This window comes from Haemaphysalis longicornis, unplaced genomic scaffold (genome assembly GCF_048455015.1).
Source record: "Haemaphysalis longicornis isolate Haplotype H1 unplaced genomic scaffold, Haemaphysalis longicornis Haplotype H1 scaffold_7, whole genome shotgun sequence".
NCBI lineage: Eukaryota > Metazoa > Arthropoda > Arachnida > Ixodida > Ixodidae > Haemaphysalis > Haemaphysalis longicornis.
In genome coordinates, this window is record NW_027526422.1 from 138,233,786 (window position 1) to 138,249,905 (window position 16,120).

General features: G+C 48.6%; 1 protein-coding gene across 5 annotated transcripts in view; it reads left to right on the top strand.

Moving 5' to 3' along the window:
* Positions 1 to 16,120, top strand: part of LOC144147059 (uncharacterized) — a 320,221-nt gene that overhangs the window by 210,161 nt on the left and 93,940 nt on the right. For all 5 annotated transcript variants that reach the window (XM_077679092.1, XM_077679089.1, XM_077679091.1 and 2 more), the window contains exon 14: positions 2,384 to 2,538. In XM_077679092.1, the coding sequence (XP_077535218.1) occupies positions 2,384 to 2,538 (155 nt within the window). The remainder of the gene's footprint in view (positions 1 to 2,383; positions 2,539 to 16,120) is intronic.

The window sequence follows — 16,120 nt, forward strand, 5'->3', positions numbered from 1 at the left end:
ATGTGGTGACGTTCTGCTGACAAACATTTCTAACTTGATTTTGGCGTGAAGACGGGGATTAAGGAGGTTTTCGCAATTTGAAGCCTATTGAGTATACGATGCGTGTTGAAGACGTATACAAAATGTTTGTACAAATTCAGTGTACTCACGTTTGACCATTTCTGAAAGTTCAGCGGAGATACACTTGACTAATAATTCAAGCATCTTCTTGCAAGAACCCTGTCATTCGCATTGTCGTTGATGGCGAGCACAGGCAGTGGCGGGGAAGCACTGCAAACGCATTTTTGCAGCAGATACCATCTACTACAGTAAAGGCGTAAATTCAGGCCACAGTTGATTTTTTTGCGTCCATTACCAAAGCACAAGAATGCTGTGCAACAACCACTTAAAAATCTCTGAAAGAATTTCTTTGAGCTTGGCAGTTTCTTTAAAAAAGCGGTGTTTATTCTATGTACAACCTCCTGCTATGGTTTAGAACGCAGTAACAAATATTTCCAAATAATCAAGGCACTGTTTTAAGCAAGCTTTCTTGTGCCCCTATGAGGCACAGTTCGGAGCCTTTGCTTCCGGAGATGTTCATGATACATTTTCCTTCAGCATAGTTCATTGCTGAATAGTGCAAAAACATATAACATATAACTATTTAACTAACTTAAATGTTTTTTTTCAGTGTGATAAAAGCCTGCGTAATAACAAAATCAGTGTGGTTGGCTGGGTAGCCTGTAAATAACGATATATCTTATTAAATAAGTAATATTACATACATGGTGGCTCCAAGTACAAATAAAACTTCTTAAAAACAGCACTATATTAAATAGTGAGAGGCTTAGCCGGAAAAATACGAGGACGGTGGAAGAAGAGACATGTGCTATTAATAACTCAGTTTAAAGGAACAAGCATACATAAGACAGGCATACAAAAAAGAAAAATACAGAGGAAGGAAAAGATACACCGCGCGCATCTGGCACTGCGCAAACATCTAATAATTGTTTTAGAACAACAGCTTCCTTATCACAAATGGAAAGTACAGCACAATAAAGCATATGAGCCCCTTTCTTTTTATAAAAATGCCTCGGCAACCACACGTGCAGTCACATTTCAACTTCCTTCAATAATTTTGGTTCTTTCAACGTCAGGCTTATAATCCCCATCGCAATCCTTGAAATGCAGCGTCAAGTGTGAACCACTTCTAGTTTTTATCGATAGGGTATGTTTCCTCGGCCGGTCATTGATGCATCGGCTTGTTTGGCCGATACACACCTTATTACAAATCAAAGAATCTCGTGCAGAACCCCTATTGCACACTTGATGAATGGATTGACGTGTTTCTGACGCATTTTTGGCGCTTGGTTTCTAGCGTTATTCTTGAGCACAGCACAGAACATTGCACATGCGCTGAAAACACAGCCTGAATTTTGTACCTGGAAACAACGTTCTTAAGGTTGTGCACAACTAGGTGGAGTACAGTAGGACCTAAGGCCTTGGCCCATTTGGCAAAAGTTCAGCGGAGCCGTTTGTGGAGCAGCTTTCGTTTTCCTTAACAAACCCTCCGCCGTGTCAGTAAGGATTGATATAGGGAAACCAGCAGCTTAAAGCCTGGCCATTCGATGGTCAGAACTGCTTTCCACGAGATGCTCACAAGATTTGTGCAGGGCAGACTGAAGGCACATAGGGGCGGTGGCATGTTTTACAGTTTTAAAATGCCCGGAATTATATTGTAAGAGTTCCTTGGAAATGTACTTTGACTCGGATAATTTTAACAGCGGAGCGGTTGTAGCTTTGCTCAATGTGTGGCGTGCAACACGTAACGCGCTAACAATACTAAAATAACACCCAGCGTGCCAGGAAGCGCGTGCATCGCGGCGACCACCGAGCGTCCTCGGCTCGCCCAGTGTCTTTATCAAAAAAACCAAAATAGCGAAATGACCGAGAAACGCCTCTCTTTGCCTAGCAACCAACAACGCCACAGCTGGCGCAACACCTGCACCACGTAACCTCGATGCTGCTCGCGAAACATCCCGCATGCATAGTGCACGTACGCGTCTGCTCCCCAGCTGCAGTAAAGCGTTACCCCGCATGTAACGCTTGGTAGCAGGAACACAACCATGCACATAACGATGAATACTGCTAGCACGGCGCAAACCTACGACGGAGCATGTGAAGAAACCATTTTTAGGTTCTACAAATGCGCGGCGATGTGTTCTTCGGTGCTTTCGTAGGAAGACACCCTGCAGCATCGCTAAGGTTCGAGCCTTGCGCGACTTAGTGCAAGCTTCGCCAGTTCTTTTTTAGGTCCCCTGATTATCGTATGCGAAGTAGCTTACTTGAATGTTCCACCGTGTGCTGTTATAATAAACAATTATCCCGTTGCTTGTTCCTCCAGGACGACATTGGAAATACCGCCCTACATGTGGCCATTGCCAATACAAACGTTGGGATTTTCGATGAGCTCTTGCAGCTTCCGAATGTTGATTTTACTCTAACCAACAAATATGGACTCAACGCCCTGCACATGGCAGCCCTGAAAGGAGACGCCACGTAAGTATTGAAATATTTTCAACAAAGAATTCTCGGGAACCGCGGGGTCGCAGCGCAGCGCCCCTGAAAGAGTACCAGCGTGGGAGGCTTTCGGAATCGAACTGCCCGTGCCGTGCTGGCGCACCAAGCACGCGCCGCTCGCTTCTTTATTCTCGTCTTTCATACCCGTGGCCAAGGCGCCGGCTAAGCTCGCCAACCAGAGGGCGCTACTGGGCCCCCCGCCCAGATGGAATGTCGAACGTCACGCGACGGCGAGGCAGGCGGGCGTTGGTTTTGGGGGCGAGCAGTGGAAAGTTTAGGCCTGCGATGTCTCCGCGGAGTTCGTTGGGTGGCGTCTCGAGGTAGGCCAGTTTGAGGCGGTCCAACGAGACGACTTCTTCACGGCCATTCAAGAGGATGGTGGCGGTCTTCTGGGTCTTGTTGAGGACACGGTACGGTCCATCGTAGGAGGGGGTAAGAGGCGCCTTTACAGCGTCCCGCCTGTGGAAAACGTGTGTCGAAGACACCAGGTCGGGCTGCACAAAGATGCGGTGCTCAGAAGACCGAGGTGGGACCGGTCGCAGGTGCTGCATGTAGTCCTGCAGGCATTGGAGGTACTCAAGCGGCTGGGGCGAGGAGGCCGTAGGGACGAACAAATCGCCAGGAAGACGCAGCGGTGCGCCGTAGACAAGTTCAGCAGTTGAACAGCCGAGGTCGCGACGAAGAACGGCACGCAGGCCAAGAAGCACTACAGGAAGGTGATCAACCCAGTGCTCTCTATCCAGGCGCGCAGTGAGAGCACTTTTTAGCTGGCGACGGAACCGCTCAACGATGCCGTTGGCACAGGAATGGTATGCCGTGGTGCGGCAGTGTTTAGTGCCAAGCAAGCGGCTCAGGGAAGTGAACAGGGTACATTCAAACTGCTTGCCTCTATCCGTGGTAACAATGCTGGGACAGCAGAAACGGCAAACCCATGTCGAAACGAAGGCTGTTGCGACCGTTTCTGCCGTGATGTACGGAATTGGTACGGCTTCGGGCCAGCGGGTGAAGCATTCAATCATTGTGAGAATGTACCGGCAGTCACGGGAGGGAGGAAATCGTCCGACCAAATCCAAATGCACGTGGTCAAAGCGACAGCTAGGTGGCAAAAAAGCTGCGTTGGGGTCTCCGTGTGGCGGGTCACCTTGGCTGTCTGACAAGCGAGGCACGAACGGGCCCACTGGCGGACACCAGTGTTGATGCTGGGCCAGGCGTACCGCTGTGTAACGAGGCGCTGCGTGGCTCGAATGCTGGGGTGGCAGATGTCGTGGAGCGAGTGAAACACAGCACGACGAAAGGCAGCCGGACGAAGGGTCGAGGCGCCGCCGCTGACAAGTCACACCACAGTGAGCCAGGTACGAACGGATGAAGCACAAGTTGTAGACGAAGGGAACCCGGGTGGTCCCGCAGTGCTTGCAGCTCAGGGTCTTCAATCTGCGCCTGAGCTAGGCGTTCCCAGTCCACAGCAGATACAGCACTGCCGATGGAGGTAATGCGTGAAAGCGCGTCAGCAGCCTTGTTGTCGTTACCTTTGATGTGCCGAATGTCCGTCGCGAATTCCGAAATATAGGCGAGCTGACGGAGTTCCCGTGCGACGTACTTGGAGGAGTTCGTACGGAAAACGTACGCCAGAGGCTTATGGTCCGTAAGAAAGTGAAAGAACTGGCCCTCCAAGAAGTGCCGGAAGTGCTGGATGGTGGCGTAAATGGCGAGCAGCTCACCACCAAAAACTCTGTAGCTTGTCTCGGCAGGTTGGAGCTTCCGAGAGAAAAAACCCAGCGGGTGCCACTCGGAGTCGATTCTCTGCTGGAGAACAGCGCCGATTGCAACGCTGGATGCATCTACCTTGATGCGAGTGGGCACGTCGGTTCTCGGGTGGATGAGAAGCACCGAATCGGCGACGGCTTGTTTAGCAGCGTTGAGAGCGGCTTCAGCTTCGGGAGACCAGGAAATCGCGGATCAGGAGCTCTTGGTTGTGCGAAGAAGCTCAGTCAGTGGATGCAGAAGCTCGGCGCATTGGGGTATAAAGTGTCGCGAGAAATTCACCAGGCCCAGGAACTCACGAAGCTGGCGGAGGCTAGTAGGTTCGGGGAAGTCCTTCACAGCTTGAACGTGAGAGGGTAAAGGACGAATTCCCTGCGCCGAGATGTGATGGCCCAGGAACTCGAGCTCGGACGTCCCGAAGATGCACTTCTGGGGGTTGACAACCAGGCCAAATTGTTGAAGGGGTTCAAAGAGTTCTCGTAGGTGACGCTCGTGATCTTTCGGAGTAGGACTCGCGACTAGGATGTCGTCGCTGTTCGCAAATAAAGCCGGAAGGCCGCGCGTCACCTCGGCAAGGAACCTTTGAAATGTTTGGGCTGCGTTGCGTAGCCCAAAGGGCATGCACGCATACTCAAACAAGCCGAAGGGTGAAGTGATGGCTGTCTTCGGGATATCGGCAGGCTCGACGGGGATTTGGTGATAAGCTTTGACAAGGTCCACTTTGCTAAAGATTGTGCACCCTTCCAAGTGGCTTGTGAAATCCTGGATGTGGGGTGGGGGATAGCTGTCGTGGACAGTCTCAGCCTTGAGCACCCGGTAATCGCCACACGGACGCCAGTCTCCACTTTGCTTAGGAACCATATTCAGTGGAGACGCGTGGTTGCTGGACGATGGGCGGATAATACCGAGTTCCAGAATGTGTTCGAATTCACGTTTAGCAGTCGCCAGACGCTCACCGAAGAGGCGGCGCGGCCGAGCTGCGACTGGTGGACCACGCCTGACGATGTGGTGGGTAACGCTGTGCTTGAGCGGCTGCTTTAAGTTGCAGGGTCTCGTAACCTCAGGGAAGTCTTCGAGGATTCTTGCGTACGGGCATGAGGTAAGCAGCATGCGGATGCCAGTTGGAGCGACAGTAGACAGTATGCCCAGGATGGAAAGGCGCGTCTTGCTGTCAATCAGGCGATGGTGACGCATGCTGACGTCGAGGTGAAAGTGGGTGAGGAAATCGGAGCCGAGGATGGGCTGGTTGACGTCGGCTACTACGAAGACCCACCGGAAGGCGCGCCGCAAACCCAGGTCTAGGGTGAGGGACCGAAGACCATACGTGGTGATAGAGGTAGAGTTCGCTGCACGAAGTGTACGTCCAGGTGACTTGGAAGTATTACTGGCCATCCTTTGTGGCCAGTAATACACTGACCTCAGCACCCGTGTCTACAAGGAAGCGCAAACCAGAAATGCGAAAAGGCGGCCAGGTTGTAAGGCGAGGTCACATGCCGCTATCAGTGATCTCGCGTCGCGTTTTCCGCCCAGCTGCATGGGGAAGTGCAGTGACGAGCGCGGTGCTGGAAAGTGCAATGGTACCAGCAGATAGACGAGCTTCGAGGGCTGCACGAGCAAGAAGCTCCCCGGGAAGACGAACGACGGCTAGGACGTGCGGAGGAGCCGCATCGGCGATCAGAGGACGTCATAAGCGCTTCAATGGAAGCGGCGAGTTGATCGATCCGAGTCTCTAAGCGGGACACGGTCGATGACTCTGCTGTCGAATCGAGGGTAGCTACTGAGGGAGAAATCGCGTCGTGAAATCTATCGGCAAGCTCGGCGGCGCGGTCGAGGGTCAAGTCCCCTGCAGCAGCTAAACCGATGCGAGTGGACTGTGCCAAGCGCTGCAGAAAGAGCTCCTTTAAAAGTGCACCGTTCGAGTCCACGTTGCTCGCGCCCACGAGCTGTCACATGGTATTGAGCAGCTGGGAAGGGCGGCGATCTCCAAGCTCTTCGTGGGTGAGCAGGTGCCGGAGGCGCGCGCTCTCGGACACCGTGGTTCGGTCCAGAATACTCTGCTTGAGCCGCTGGTACGGAGCATCGTTCAAAAGTGCACCGATGACGTCTGCCACCTGATCAGTCACCTCAGGAGGCAGGTTGCAAAGCAAGTGGCGATATCGAGTAGTCTCTGAGGTGACGCGGTGCAGATCGAAGACAGCTTCAACATGGGCGAACCAAACGTGTGGGTTCTTGCGCACGAAGGTGGGCAGACGGAGCTGTACAACTGTGACGTCCGGCGGCAGCGAGGAAGCGTCAGGCAAAAGCGGGCCCGAGGGCGCGATGTTGCGGGGGTCGGCCATGTCTTAGTCCGAGGTCACCACTGTCGGGAACCGCGGGGTCGCAGCGCAGCGCCCCTGAAAGAGTACCAGCGTGGCAGGCTTTCGGAATCCAACTGCCCGTGCCGTGCTGGCGCACCAAGCATGCGCCGCTCGCTTCTTTATTCTCGTCTTTCATAGCCGGGGCCAAGGCGCCGGCTAAGAGCGCCAAACAGAGGGCTCTACAGAATATTATCGGTCAGCCCCGCGGAGCTTGTTGAAGTTATGCAAAAATTTAGCAAGAGAAGAATTAGAAAAGGCTGTGGCTAGCCTTCCGTCCAGACGGAACGATATACAAGTACCGTCCACACAGAACGGAGCGTTGCGGGTTATCCTTTCTTGCAGACGGAATACAACTGAGAGCTTAGCGTTCCGTCCAAATGGAGCCGGCAGGAAATTTGTACAGTTCCGTCCAGACGAAAGAAAACCGGCTGATTAGACGCTACGCTCAATCTTCAGATTTGGTGTAGAGGTTGCGCCTGGGATTATTGCACTAATGTAGCGGGTTGGATTCCCCCTTACATGCGTTTTTTTCTTTTTTCGCGTGGTTGTGCTAGCGTTTTGTAGCAGCTAACTGCGCGCCACTTTACCATTGATGCAATGAGAGCAGTCGATTTTGATTTTGCACTCAACCGGCCACTCCGCTACCGCTCACTAGAGCCAAGGCCGACGTATCCATCGCCAGGGTTCCGATCATCTGTAGTTCGTAATGGTGATTACTAATAGCGGTTATTCTGGCTAGTCAATAAGAGAAGCGGTTCGTTCGCTGGGCAAATATGAAGAAAGGCAGCTCTCGCGCTTCTTGTGCAGCGGGAGTGATCGAGCTTGTGGTTTCTTTGACGGCCGATCATCTGTAATCATTGAGAGTGATTGTTAACCAAATATGACTGGCTAGTCAATGAGCGCTAGCTATTTGACCAGTTTGGTAAAAATCAACAAAACTCAAGAAAGGCGATCGGACTAACTCTAACTCCGTCAAACTGAACTCCAACTGCTACCTCGACCACGCCCGCTTCAAAGCAAGCAGCGAGAACTGTCTTTCTTGATAATTACGCAGCCAAACGAACCGCTTCCGATCATTGACTAGCCAGAATAATCGTAGTTAGTAATCAACATTACGAACTACAGATGACCGGAAATCTGGCGATGGATACGTCGGCCTTGGCTTAAGTGAGCGGTAGCGGAGCGGCCGGTTGAGTGCAAAATCAAGACCGACTGCTCTTACCTCATCAATTGTAAAGTGGCGCGAAGTTAGCTGTTGCAAAGCGCTGGCACAACCACGCAAAAAAAGCATGTACGGGGGGGGGGGGGGAAGCTACCCCGTTTCATTAGTGCAATAATCCGAGGCGCAACCTCTACACCAAGCTACGTCTAATCACCCGTTTTTGCTTTCGTCTGGACGGAACTGTACAAATTTTGCGCCGGCTCCATCTGTACGGGGCTTTAAGCTCTCAGTTGTATTCCATCTGGACAGAAGGATAACCCGCAGCGCTGTTCCGTCTGAACGGAACTTGAGCACTTGTATATCGTTCCGTCTGGACGGAACGGTAGCCACAGCCATTAGAAAAACATCGTTTTGGCTGCCTGTTTATTGCTTTACTAGACAAAATTCCACTGAGCAGGCACTTTAGAAGTACACAGTTATTTGCAAAACTAATAACATTTTTATACTTAAATTTAGCTACTTCAATTAAAAAACTGCTTGTCGATTGGGCTAGAACGGAACACGCCAGGTGCCTGAGAGAAATTTATGGAGACTGGCTCGCCACAATTTCTTTTGAATGCTCACCAGTTTGTTTTAAATGACAAATATAAACAGCAAAATCATTAAGAGCAAATTTAAGCCCAACTGCAGGACGAATACCTCTCTAATTGATCTTTCTCGGCTCTTGTAAAGCCCAGTCCTTCCTTTCCCCCAATTGTTTGTAGCGTAAGCTACACTGGCCGAGTTTGAGCAGATTCGCGTGTACCTTGAAGGGCCGTACGGCGCACGCGCGAGGAGAATTGGATTGGATTTGATTGGGTTGGATTCGATTTGGATTGGATTTGTAGTAATTGTATTGGAGTGGAATAAATTGGATTATTATGGATTGGATTGAAAATCCAATCGGAGTATGGGTGTGCAGAGAATTGGGCTTCCACATTCACCGGTGTGCGTATTCCAGAGGAGTGACGTAAAAGCCGTGGCAGACGCACTGGCGCCGGTGCGTGCCAAGCTGTGCGCCTCTGTTGCGCAGTAGCCAAGTCTGACGGTGCGGCGAAGCCTCTTGATAGCCGTTTCGCGGGGCTCCTGGAGGGCCGTAGTCCGCATGCGCGAGAAGCAGTGACTGTACTGGGCTGGACCAGACTGGACTAAACTGGACTGGACTAGATTGCACTGGACTGGAGTGAACTGGATTAGATTTGAGTGGATTTTAAATCGTTATAGCAGCAGTAAGCATGATAATCAGCTAATCCTAGACAACCACTAGACCTATGAATAGCCATCTGAACCTTAGCTCACTCTACGTATATCCTGGCATAGCCGAGCTAAGCCACTGCTAATTTTTCTTTTTAATTTCTTCAATGAGGTAACCACCTCCTCCTTCTTTGAGAGCGGCTGTGCAGTGTGCACCCGTTTACCGCGGTGAACGGTTGTGATAGCATCTCTCGACTAGGCCAGCCTATATATATTCCTTCTTCCTTAATTTCAACTACGATATTTTCTACTTGGGCTTCTTGTAGGTCGTTCATGCCACGATATGTACTCGGTCTGATTACCTTGGTGTGGAATATTTTATCCTGATGTCTTCATTGTTTCCGAATTCCGTGCATACATGAGGACGTTTACTGCAGTTTAACTAGTGTACATATAGTCAATGACTTGTCCGAGTTTGTTTTGGTTCTTTTATTTCCTGTTATTTTTGTCTTGACATAGTGTAACTGCTTCTTTGTGGCGAACAGGTGTGTCGGTTTTTTCAATTTCTTTTTGTTGTTTGCCTTATACGAATTTGCGTGTACCTTTCTCAATCTTGTTTTAGTGTGCTGCAGTTTTACCGCAAGACGATTTCTTGAGATTATAAAATTGGCGTTCACTATTACGCACGCTTAGGGCCTTGAGATTTGTGTGTTATATTGGCTGGCGCCTAGCCCTGTTCTAAAGCCTATGGGGAGCAAGCCCCGTTCCTCAGATTTTTATGCGCAGAGCACTTTGGGGGTTTGCCTTCTCGTCGTAGCTCACTCGCTGGACCCAAGTGAACCACACGGCGTTCCGTCGTCGCGGCATGACCCAGAGGCAACGAAAGCCAAGTGGTTTATATAGTCATAAGCGCTCGAAACTCGTCAACCGCTGGCTCTCGTCATACATCACCTCGTTCTTTAGCGCAAAGAAAACTGTAAGTACATTTGAGGCAAAATATACCCAATTAGGCGGCAGCCACCACGCTTATTTAGTTAGGAACGCTCGTTGGGTTGGTTTTTACGATAGTAAGCGAAAAAAATGGCAGTGCCATGCTGGCACGTGGGAGAGGAAAAGCAAGAACAAAAAGAACAGAACTCCCGCTGGCACAGTTTCGGGCAGGGGGTGCGCGAGCACTGTGAATGCGGGATATTTGATTTGAATTGAGTCGTAGCCGTGACCGGATAACGGCGTTACAGACCATTACGGCGAGTCACTGCACTGCGAAAGCTGCACTTCCGGCAGCTTTCACATTGAGTTTTAAGTCGCAAGGTCAAGGATAGGGAGGAGCGCCTAATCATAGTTTTGTAGACGCGGTGTAAAGGTAATCATTAAATGGCTAGCACAAAGAGTCAGACCATAGATCTACAATAGACATTGCTGATCTTTAGGGCCAGTTTTCGAGTATGCACTATGAATTCAAGCTTTTTAAATTGAGTTCAGGCTTTTTAAAATTATCTGACAAGTACTTGAAAACTAGCTTATCAAAATTATAAGGTCGTCGTCCGAAAAGAATCATGGATGTAGTAGTATATGTTGCCTACAGTGTTCTTGGAGGTGTCGTGTTGTGTCGAGTGTCTTACAGTCTATTAAAATAGAAACTACGTGTTGGAGTTCTCCACACCTGCTATTCAGCGGTCTTTAAAATTGCGTGAGAAGATTTCATTGAATTGCATGTGTGTGGATATCTAAAACGTGGATAAGGCGACGTCTGTGTACCTGTTTTGTGTGTGAGAGTTGTATCGTCCCATATGTGGCTTTATTACGGGGACGTTGTCATTTGTCTGTCCATTCCAGCCTGCTTGCCAAGTTATATGGAGGTGTTGTCTGATGTGTGGCTTCAGTTGGCTGCAGGATACTCTTGCTATGTTTCAGGAATTGTGCTATGTTTCAGCAGCAGCAGCCATTTTATTCGCGGTCTCAGTCCAGCCGATCCCAGAGTGGCCTGGACCCGACATACCATTAGTTCAAATTTTGACGCATGGTATGAAATATTAAATTTTAACGCCCGTAATGGCATTAAATAGACACTTGACTAAATGATTCTTGCTAGATGTGTTTCACACCAATGCCTGCCCAAAACTCCCAGATTATGTATAAATAACGAATTGGGAAATTTATTTCGAAGTATAATATTTGGTGCAATATGTATTGATTAAGCCTTTTACAGACATTCAACGTGGGTCCACACGCAGCACAGTTCACAGTGGTGGCAGTATATGATGCTTCATTATAACATTCTGCAGAATTCCGTTTATGCTACAGCGAAATGAAATGATGAAAGATCGAGTAGCAGACCATCATTTTTTATTGAAATGATTTTCAGAGGTTTACATAACAAGATAGACGTCGAAGATGTCATGGGGCTTTCAATTCCGCTAAAAAATTGTTATGTTGTCTAACAAGCGGATAAAGATCTATGTAGCTTATTTCTCGCTCTGCAAGAGAAGGGACCATAAATGGATGGTTCATTAAAACAGTTGTTGGTTACCAATGTATCGTAAAATCTGGTTTTAAGGGGTTGTTAGGGATTGGTAAAATTTTAAAGGCAGAAAACAGGTAAGAGTACGCTCGCTGACGTTTTAGACTCTATTTGTCTCATCCGACACCGAGGAGTTGGACCAGGCTAGTACGAAAGGCGTCACATGCAAGCCTGACCCCAAGGTGCAAAGCTGGGTCTACCATTTCCAGGGATAGTGTGTGGCTCACAGGCAATACTGCCATAGTCGAATCGCAGGGCGTACCACGCTGGTAAAAACACACTGGGGAATCTATTTATCAGCACCATAGGAAGTGTATGGTATAACCTTGCGGACAGTCATTGTTTTAAGATTTAATATTTGGGTTGCTTACTATTTGGGTAAATGTAATTTTCTGGTCAAGGACTGCACCTAAACCTGAAATAGCGTCACCTAATAGTTTGGTATTTGGGTGTGACGGAATCCCACACTTTTGGAAAACAAAACAGGAGAAAGGTTTCCCGCGTGAAATTTAAAACCATTGGAATCTGCCAATTCAAAAAGTTTGTTGGACTTGCCGCTTGCAAATAGAGAGGTTAGAGGATTTGAAGATTAGTTCTACGTCTTCCACATAGATTGAAAGGACAGTGGCGGTGGCAATGCCTCTCAAAGTGAAATCAACCTTGTAAGGCTTGAAATTAATCGACTAACGCTTGAGGCACGCCAGTTTACTGCACATAAGCCTTATAAAGTCCCGTTCAAGTTATCACAGAAATGTTATCTCAGACATGTCACTGCCTACCGCGTTTAGCATGTTACCTGATTTACGAAAAGGCGTCAGGTTCATAAAGATCAATTACGACCAAGCGGTGTCACAAGCCCTCTACAGGTCAAAAACACTTACGAAAATATGTTTACAGACGAAGACATCCTTAATGTACCGTTGAAGGGTCAGGAATCCATCGTTCGTCAATCACATCGCTCTTAAGCGTTGCTGGAAGCTTTGAAGGAGTCGAATGTAATAAAAAAGCGCGAAAGTCTCTTTTAAATCACGTTCTCGAGAAGCTTGTATGGACAGTGTGTCAGGCTGATGGGAGAATAACTGGAGGGATAAGATAGGTCCTCCCCTTCTTCAGAATACCTGCTACAATGGCTCCCCTCTAAACCTCGGAACGTGCACCGAAAGGCATAGTTTGTTCTAAAAGTGGAGGGGCGTTTCAAGTGTGTCTGAGTATGTGTTGTATCATAGTATATGTAACGTCTGCGCCTGGAGCTGAAGGCTTTCATGTGCTCATAGCAGCCCTCAGCTCACAAATCGAAAAAAGGGATTTCTAACAAGCGTTTCCATTTTCGTTGTCGCGTCAAAGCTTCTTTTCGCAAGATTTTTTGTGCTTCATGAAAGTGTTTATGTAGTCTCCACAACTGGACACGGGCTCGCAGTGTTGTGTAGGAGTGTTTGCCTGGTCTTCGAGTGTGTCCCCTGCTGTGCTTAGTGTCTCGTTTTGCCTCAAGGCGTGCACGTTTCCCAAGACCGTTTGCGCTTTTGAAGGATATGACGCTGCCAGATGTGGAGTATCGACAGATCATACTCAAGGCTTTGTATCCCCAAACCTTGAGAATCATTGATGGGGGATACCGAAGGATACCCCACGCTTCAAGAACAAACAGCGCTACAAACCACGGCAGAAAAACACGAAGGACGAGACAGAAGCGCATCTGTCTCGTCCTTCTTCGTTTTTTTCTGTCGGTGTTTGTAGTGCTCTTTATCTTGAAGAACTATGCACCAACTAGCCCAACATACCCTACGCCTACAGTCCTCGTTTGACCCGGGCATCAATAACTTGCTCAGAGCACAGAACACCTGCGGGAGGGACCATTTGCCGGCGTCCCGGACGTGCGCTGTGAATGTTTGAGTGCCCACATGGGTGTGTAGCCGTGTAAAGGACGTGTAGTGAAGTGTAGATACATCTCGAAAACCCGTAGTTTGCTCTACCTTCATTTGAACGTCACTTGATATGGGTGACTGCTCGGGCCCTTACAAATGTGTGCTGATGTGGTATGGATGTGGTTACTGCCAAAGCGATCACACTGACGTCCCACTGAAGAAATCTCTTGTCTAGCTGCATGCACCGGCTGTCACCTCTTCGCCCCTCGCAATTCGACGACCCCAAACCCATTCACTCGGTTACCTTTATCTAGGTAAATACAAAGACAGGAGCTAGCCCGGTTTATGCAACTAGATAGTTTTGCCCAAGCCACGATATCATTTGTCATAAAATAAGAGGTTATAATAATGTTTCTTTTCAAAACAACTACTTCTCTATTTCTCTTTTATCTTCCGGACATATCATTCCGTATTATTCCACTGCTGCACACGCCAACTACGCAAAGCGTCTTTTTGATTGAAGAACCGATTTATGCCTTCGCTAAAGTTGTTTAGTTTATGTTTTCCTGCAGGGGTTTCTGAGAGTAAGAACAATATCAAATGCGTACAGTCTCTGGTTACACATTCTAAAGACGTGTTACATACGTTATTGGTCGTGTTGAGTTAGGAACCCTTGGAGAATATGCTAGGTTCAGCAGGCATGTTCTCTATTTTTTACAATTAGAATAACTGCACGGCCTGTTGGAGCAAGCAAACTTAATTACATATCAATTCTTGTAAGTGTGCCATTAGATTCGCCGCATCCCCCCGTGCACAACAAGCCGCGCTTGCACCCATTGCTCTCTTTGTCAATGCCTAGAGGAAGCGCGTTTGAACAAATGCCAACACCAAATCACTGTCGCGTTTATTTCTGGCTGCTCACACATATGAGTTAAACTTGAGCTACGGGGATAAAATACATCTACGCTTTTGTCTGGAAGAATAAAGTTGTCATATCTTACACCATTCATACTAAGCTTATTGGGTAATAGGCTTATCGGATAATGATGAACTAAATGAGATGTAAAACTGCACATAAATCAGTTTGTTGTAATATCTATCGGCAGCCGCACCACATGCTTAACAGTGTTGATTGATTGATTGTTCGGTTCAACACGCCAACGCAACGCAGACGATCGGGCGCGCCGTAGTAGAGGGCTCCGGATTAACTATGACCACCTCGGAATCTTTATTGAGCGCAGAAATCTCGCACACACAGGCGTTTTTCGTTTTCGCCTCCGTCAGAAAAGCGCCCGCCGCGGCCGGGAATCGAACTTGCGTCTCGGGCTCAGAAGCACAACGCCTCAGCTGCTGAGCCACCGCGGAGGGTTGCTTAACCGTGTTATCAAATGCGTTTAGCCAGTGCGTAAAGTCGCAAGCTCGCGCTATTCGTGCCAGCCGAGACAGGAAGTATTTTCTACCCGAACTTGTACTACTCCCGGAGAACGTTAAGAAAATAAACCTCGTGACTTGCACCATCCCCAACGAAGTGACTACCCATATCTCTCTGCAGCACACCAGGAACCACATCATTTCGTGAATACCGTGGCAAACATCCGGTAGAATTACAAGAACAGGTTGATCGGTTCTGGAATTTCAATAGACAGGACAATGAGAAAACACCTCGGCAAATGTTTTTTCACCTGAAATATTCGGCTTGAAATTGGTTTGAATACCAGCACAGCTTCATCACGTCCTGAAAATGATTTTAAGCGAAATTGATAACGCGATTTCCCATCATAGCACGCGTATATCGCCCCAGTTATTTATACAGACCCATAATCAGCGTTCGGAAACAGCCATTGCCATCTTCGTTCGATAAAATTAAAGGCTTTTCCGGTGAGATCACGCTGAAATACCCAAATCGAAGAGCGTTTCTCCGATAAGCAAACACTTTTCTCCTGTATTAGCCTGCAAGCCTCGAGAAACAATGCCTAATTTGTATTTGAGGCTAGCACTATAGATAAGACTCTCGACATGCACTTCAGGCTCAACGACCGTCAAGCCACTGTTTTCATGGGCAGACCAATTAATATCGCTGCAGTCGAAAACGGATGTCAGACAGGAGACCAAAAGACGTCGTTATTAACAAAAAACCAAAGACGTTTTCCTCTAAACACAGTAACTCATGTAACTTGCTTCTCCAATGTCAGTCGGGAAAAAATACATCGAGTAAATGGAGCTTTCAATAGCCCCCCGGTACCACCGTAGTAGAACCGGTTATACCCAATAGCAACAGTGCAAAAACGGGCCAACTGGCAAAGAGAATTTTGTCCACCCCGGGTTCGATTCCCGGCCGCGGCGGCCGCTTTTCTGATGGAGGCTAAAAGCAGAAACGCCCGTGTGTGCGAGATTTCGGCGCACGATAAAGATCCCCAGGTGGTCAAAATTAATCCGGAGCCCTCCACTACAGCGCGCCTCATCGCCTGCGTTGCGTCGGCGCGTTAAACCCCACAAATCAAATCAAATCAAATTTTGTCCACCCGAAAGGGGAGAGAAATTGACGGGAAAAGCTATCTCGCGACCCAACGCCACGGAGACAGGCCCGGCGGGACCCCCCTTGTCCCCCCTAGGAAGAAGCAGGATGGGGTGGGTTTGTGGGAACGGGAACTTGGGCATCGGGATG